Source organism: Musca autumnalis, unplaced genomic scaffold, assembly GCF_047663935.1.
Source record: "Musca autumnalis isolate F117 unplaced genomic scaffold, ASM4766393v1 scaffold_1, whole genome shotgun sequence".
NCBI classification, from domain to species: domain Eukaryota; kingdom Metazoa; phylum Arthropoda; class Insecta; order Diptera; family Muscidae; genus Musca; species Musca autumnalis.
In genome coordinates, this window is record NW_027411644.1 from 130,786,273 (window position 1) to 130,793,642 (window position 7,370).

Below are 7,370 nucleotides of genomic sequence, written 5' to 3' on the forward strand. Positions count from 1 at the left end.
AGTGATCCCGGTTTAAATAACACGACTTCGTCTACCCACACTTTTCGAAGGTGATTTTCTCTCGTGGCCTACTTTTAGAGACTTATTTAGCACGGTTTATATTAAAAATTCTAGATTGTCGGATATTGAGCGTCTTTGTCATTTGACGCAAAAAACTAGTGGGGAAGCTCGTGAAATTGTTTCTAAATTCCCCTTGACTCACCGTAGCTTCAGTCTAGCATGGAATGCTTTGAAATCGACTTATGACAATCCTCGTTTGTTAATTCATAGTCAGTTCAAAGTATTATTTTCGCTTCCGGTACTTGAAATCGAGACGTGTTCGGGTCTCAAACAAATCCAGCGTGGTATTAATGGTTGTTTGTCTGCAATGTCCATTTACGACGTTAGTACGGAAAATTGGGATCCGTTCTTGGTCTTTATTTGTCTTCAAAGCTCCCAAAATTAACACAAACTTTGTGGGAGCAAAGTGTTAAAGACAAAGCTTCTATTTCGTTATGGAAAGATCTCGATAGTTTTTCCTAACTGAGCGAATTCAGACGCTCATGTGTCTTCACGATATGAGAGGAAATGATCTGGTTAAAAAGTCTAACGTGAAAAAGCTTCACTCGTACATGACTAATACGAATTCTTCTCGTTCTCAAAGGTTTCGCAGAAAAATGATTGCATTCTTTGCCCCCAGCAGTTCCACTTGCTTTTTGAATGTCGTCGATTCGAAAATATGTCTGTCTCGGCTAGATTGTGTGTGAATTGTTTGCATAAGGGGCATGAAGTAAAAAATTGCAGTAGTCATCGTCGGTGTTCGAAATGTAATCGAAGTCATCACACATTGTTGCACCGTAGCGACTCGTCGCCAAACAGTTCGACCTCAAGTGTTTCCTCGGTCAGTAGGAACACCTCTACTCCTTCCAACACTCAACCCGTCGATCCTCCTCGCCCATCCACATCTTCGGCATCTGTAGCTCGTCCTTCCAACCCTCCACCTCTCGAAATCTTCTCGTCCATCCACATCCTCGGCATCTGTAGCTCGTGTTTCCAACCCTCTACCTCTCGATCCTTCTCGTCCATCCACATCCTCGGCATCTGTAGCTCGTCAGGTCTTTCATACCTCACAGAATAAGTCGGTTCTGTTGGGGACAGCGATGGTCAACATAATGCATGGTGGCATTTCCTATCCAGCTAGGGCTTTAATAGACCCCGCCTCTGAATCCTCTTTTCTTACAGAGCGATTGCAGAATCGGTTGAAACTTCCGGGATGTTCAACGAATGCGGTTATTTCGGGTGTGAATTGTGCAATTTCGGCAAATTCACAAAAAGTTTGTCCCATAAAAATTGGAAGCCCATGTGATCCTTCGGTGTTATTAGAAACTCGTGCTTTGGTATTGCCGTTCAATTTCTGGTAACTTGACGTCGTTTTCTGTTTCCTCTGATTTAAGAGCTGATATGCCAAGTATTCGTCTGGCAGATGCTAATTGTTCGATTCCACGTCCTGTGGATCTCTTGTTGGGTGCAGACTTGTATCCAAAAATCTTGTTAGATGGTTGTCAGTCAATTCTATCGGGGACTTTGATTGCCCAAAATTCTGTGTTTGGATGGCTAGTCACTGGACCGATCCCCCCGTCTAGAATTCAAAGTTAATCAATTGGTTGGGACCATCCCCCTTTTTGTTCGCTACTCATTCGGAGTAGCGTAATTTCGTAGATGTGTTCGTGCATCTATTATCGTATTATCGCTACCTTAAAATCGGGTTCACTCCTTCGGCTAGAGTTTTGCGGCACAGTTTAGCGTCTAAACTTTTGAAAATCATTCTTATGGAAAATTGGCTTGGAATTTCATTGTTGAGAGCAATCAAAACCCCTTTTTTTGGCCTATATTCGTGGCGAGTTTCTTTGGTGGCATGGAATGGCTTAGTCTAGACTAGTCGGATTGGTCTATTCGAGATCTGGCTCCGCTTGGTTCTGAAATTGAAATTTTTGGTATTGTTCGTGCTATTTTAAAATGTGCTGGAATAGTTTTCGTCACTCATGAAAGCACTTTGTGGTTTGGCTAATTGTTGTAGTCGTATTCACAACTGTGGTTTTTTCGTCGCAGAGTTAAGCGAGGTTCGAATGGGTTAGTAATTACTGCCCAAAAAATCCATTTAGCAGACGAATATAAATGTCTAATGGTTAAATAGGTGCTCATTTATCACTCATCCTGTATCTGTCGTAATTGACCAACGTTATCGCTTGTGAATCGGTTCCGTAATGTCAAGCTCAAGTACCATTTATATTCGTGTTAGTACGGTAAGCGCGTTGTGAAGCGGCTCATGAGTACTCTTTTGAACGCGGAGTAGAATATTAACTTCATCGTAGTAGAATGAGCGCTCCATATGAATCCGTCACTGCGGGTTCTACTAGAAAATGGAGATATGTCGAAATCCGTCACTGCGGATTAAAAAAAAAAAAAACTAAAAAAAAAATAGTTGACATCTGAATCCGTAACTGCGGGTTCTTCGTTATCGGTTTGGAACTCGTATTTCGTACCTTCCAGGTCGGAATCCATAACTGTGGGTTCCAATACGACCTTGGCGTCTTCGGGCAATTCATACCATGTTCGTATGGTAGGAAGAGAGCGTACGTCCGTTACTGCGGACGATTCGTACACGCCTCATAAATATTGTTATCGGTTAATGCCGGAACCAATTGAATAAAATTCGATTTTGCTCACAACACACTGTATTACCTACTCTATTTTTACTTACTATTGTACATTTTTATAGGTCTGTGTTACAACATTGATAATGTTGCAAGGTCGGTGCCAATGTTTAAGTAAGAATTAATATATTTCCGTTAAATTTGCATTGTTTGGAAATGCACGCTTTTCGCACTATTTTTATTGTGTTTAATTTGCATACTCATTAGAAAACGGCCTACTCCCTTTTTGTTACAACATTGATATGTCATCTAGGAGTTTTCTAACGAGTGTTGTTTTTGCGCCTACGCGACCTTTCGACATTATTATGGACACTTCGTTTTCGATCGCCATCCGTAACACAGGTAATCTGTTCGCCTTGCTACTTTTCCCTTTTTTAGTTTATTTATTATTTACACAATAAAGCTTCTGTTTTTTATTCTTTGAAAATTAAAACGTTCGTGTTTTATTTCTTCTCTTTTTCGAAACGCAATTTCGGCGCCTTTACATACACAATGATCTTAATGTGCTACAAATAGAAGAAGAAATACAGAAATGCTGCCATTCTTACAAAGCCAAACTTATAGTGAATCCAAATCCCCTGGCTCGTCAACTGTTAAACTTTGAAGGACATCATCGAATAAGAAGGAGAGATACACTCCACGTAACGTAGGGAGAGTGGAAAAATTAAAATTGCAAATAAATATAAATGCGACAAACACAAGTGGGGAATATGCATTGGCATAACCCCATAAGAAATTTCTGTTGGGATAAGATTTGAATACTTATTGTTATTTTCATTTCATTGTATGAAAGATTCAATAAATAAAGAATAGAATTGAAAAAGAAAATTGAACAAGTACATCCTACCATTGGCCTCATCATACACCCTACACTTCGTAGCCCGATATAAATTTTTGTATATTTGAGACTTGTAGCCCGATATAAATTTTTGTATATTTGAGACTTTTTAACATTTTTTCGCCAATTTAAGATAGTTTTGTTCGCCCGGTAGAAGTTTCATAAAATGTTCTATTATTTCGCAAAATTTTGGTTTTAAATATGATAACACCTTGCTATTTATCTGTGGCATTCGCAGAATTTTGGAGGAGCAATAGCAATTTCAGCTTCAACTGAATTTCCTTTTCCACATTTCTGTCTTTGTTTGTTGTAAATTCAATAGCAGGTTGTGCACATTTGCCTTGGCATTGTTGTTCTCCCTCCGTACCTGCTCCACCTGAAACTGCTTGCAACACTTGCAGTTGCCCTAGTGACCCTGTCGGTACTCATAGCTTTTTGTCGCCACCCCTTGATATCGATGTCTTTAGTGGAGACTTCATGTTGTGTCCCACGTTTAGTGACCTACATTTGGTGCAGAAGATTCCGGTGAGGCTCTGGTTATCGTTTCGTCATTTCCACTCATCAATCTTAGTTTCCGCTTAGCGTGGAAAACTTTGTCGTATGCGTATGCCAATAAGCGAACGTGCTGAACTTACTTATCTATACTGATGTCGTTGCATAGCTGATACAGCTCGTGGTCGATATTCACCGTTAACGCAGATTGGTCCGTAGACCTTTCGAAGAAATTTTCTCTCAAACACGCCAAGCACTGCCTTATCTGCTTGCGCAAGTAAACAGGCTTCGAGTTGTATCAGTGTATTGTAAAGCGTTATTTTTTTTTGAGGAGTTGTGTGTGGGATGAACAACAATATCAAAAACTTGATTGGTATTGCAATGACCGTCTATGACGTTGTCACGGAACATTGGGATCCAACAGTTGTTTTTATTTGTTTGCAAAGGTTGCCAAAGTTGACATTGACTCTGTGGGAGCAAAGTATAAACAAATCTTCATTCCTCACAGAGAGGATACAAACATTGATGTGTATCCAAAACTTGTATGGACATTAAGTCACAAAACCGCGACCCAAAAATTTTGTTTGTCCCTCTAGAAACTCCAATAAATTGTTGTCAGTACATAAATCCCAAAATGTATCAATTCAATCCAAAAATTTGTTGACAAGCACTTGCACTTCTGCGGCTTTCCCTCTCCGGCTTTTACTGCTGTCAAAAGTTCAGAATTAAATTCCACTTTGTCGCAACCAAGTTGCCTCCACCAAATTCAGCTGCGGCTTTAACAAAGGCCAAAAGTCGAATTTCTACTCCTTCAATGTCGGGCCAAGCAACTCTCCGGCTTTTACAAAGGTCAAAAGTCGAGAAACTCGTTGTTCTTCTGACAAAATTTAGCTCAAGCACCAGGTTCCTAACTCCTCTCTAGATAATAATGTACTTTTGGGAAACGCAAAAGTAAACATAGTCCATAATGGTAAATCGTATACTGCTCCAGCAATCACAGATCCATCGTCGGAAGTTTCTATTGTTTCTAAGAAACTTAAGAAAACTATTGGTTTTCCTACTCGCCCTGCTGTATCTTGTTCCAGTAAACCAAAGTCTGGTACACCAAAAGAAGTCTGTTCTCTGAAATTGTCGCACCTCAAAAATTCGTCTAGAATTGTTGAAACATCTGCAGTAGTTTTGCTTTATGTCATGAAATAAACTTCCAGCATATTATTTATTATATTTATATTGAAGCTGCTTGTGTTTTTATTTCTTTGGTTCTTTTATCCCTCCACTGCTCATCGTTCGGTAACTGAGCTATCGTTGAAGAAACCAATGGATTTTCCTTCCCTCACCTAAACAGAAGTAGTAAGCCCAACCGCCACGTCAAAGATTATTTTTCGGAGGGACAATATAGTTGAAGTGTATAGTGAATTGTATAGAACGATTAATTACTCATAACATTATCGCCATAAAAAAAAAGTGCAAACAGTGCAGATGTCTTAAACATATCTAGCAGTAATTATGAACTGATTGAAATATTTTAGTCATCAAATACATGAAAGCCAATTTCATTATACATTTGCTATCTAATGTTTAGACCAAATTCTGTTCCATATTCCGAATGTCATCAATATTAGCTAAAATTCGTGTTTGGTGGATGAAATACGCGAAGCCGGGCGGATATATATGGGAGCTATACTTAAATCTGAACCGATTTTCAAAAAATTCAAAAGCGTTCGCTTTTTGAACAAAAATAATTCCCTTTCTGATTATTCTCACGCATAGGATAATTAAATGCCCTTCCTCAATTTTCAACCTGATAATAAATGCGACCAGTACCTTGATTACAAAAATACAGTGCAAAAAATATGAGTTTTTTTTATATTTCATCTAATACCAGTGGTGCAATGTCAATTAACACTTAGTATACTTCGAACTCCGAAAGCACGAATTTTTAAAAACCTCAAATTTCGAATTCTGGTTCTACCCCTTTACACAACCCCAGTGACCCTATTCGCACAATTACAATTATTTTTCAAAATCAGCTCTTTATCTCAACTCTACCCGTGTGTAATGTGTGAAGGTCCCACATGTTTGAAGAAGAGGTAAAATTTATTTTATTTTTGGATTGCACGTGGCAATAAAAACGTAAATTATTCATATACCAATCAAATTTTACAACGATTTCCTAGCTACCTTTTGGAGTTAAATATTCCATGATTGTTTATTTTTATTGTTTTAAATAATATGTACCTCAAAGGGCTTTCCGATAAACTCGTCATTTGACAACACTCCATAAATGAAAAAAATTGCATATTTTATTACTATTTCCAAAACTCAGAATTATCTCGCATCGTGGCGTGTCAAAATAGGTAATATTTAAAAAGAAATAAATATCAAACCCTTCATACAGAACGGGATCTTTTTTGATGGGCGAGATATTAACAGGAAAGCTCTAAAATGCTCTGCGGCCCCAACTAAAAAGACTGCTGAGCGCGATAACTCCATTAATGTCACTTATCGGCGTAATGCTTGTGTCTTGGCCCCGTTTGTAAAGTGATCTTGAATCGTTTTGCAATTGCACCACTTGTGATCCCTAAAATTGCTATTGTGACCAGAAATAATAAGAAAAATGCATACAAGAAGTATTCGTTGTCTGTGTTTTCACTTTCATGGGCTGAGGGTATTTACCTGTCGGCAAAGCTGACTGATTAATACATCGACTTAAAGTCCAAATACCCCGCATTATCAATAAAAATGTTTTTGAATTGCGGACTATATCAATAATAGGTGTCGTTTACAACATTTGAAATTGCGTTTAAACAAATAGGATACTCTGCAATGTTTTGATTTAGGATAAGACAAATGAGCTTACTTCAGGATTTCCAACTGGAGTTTCAGGATATTCATATTGTTATGAAAGTAACTGGTTTATTTAATTTAATTTATATGAATATCTGCTAATTTAAGAATGTGAATTGTAACGTAATCTTTCATTAAGCATTTAGTTTATTTAAGTCAAAGTTACAACAGCAATTACAGTATAGAATTCCAATCACTACTTTTTTGCACGCTTTCAGTACTTAATTTCTTTCTTTCATTAATTTCGTCTATTCAGTTTGGCAGCAACATTTGTGTGGAGTTTACTGCGATTATGAAATTATCGCTTAGTCTTAATTTATACTGTTTACTTAGCTATTGTACTCTCTCTCTCTATTTATTTTGACTATTCAATTATGCTTATGCATTATGACATTGTAACCCCTTCTACTCTCAATTATTTACTACCACAGCTCCATTAGTGTTTAACACTCTCCGGTCTGTTTATATGTGCGTAATCGGATAGCATTTCGCTTGAACAT

General features: G+C 37.9%; 1 protein-coding gene across 1 annotated transcript in view; it reads left to right on the forward strand.

The window, feature by feature from the left end:
* Window positions 1–3,400, forward strand: part of nvd (cholesterol 7-desaturase nvd) — a 371,012-nt gene extending 367,612 nt beyond the window's left edge. Inside the window, 1 exon segment of the mRNA XM_073984921.1 lies at window positions 3,210–3,400. Coding sequence (XP_073841022.1) covers window positions 3,210–3,343 — 134 coding nt within the window. The 3' untranslated portion in view covers window positions 3,344–3,400.
* The last annotated feature ends 3,970 nt before the right edge of the window (window positions 3,401–7,370 follow it).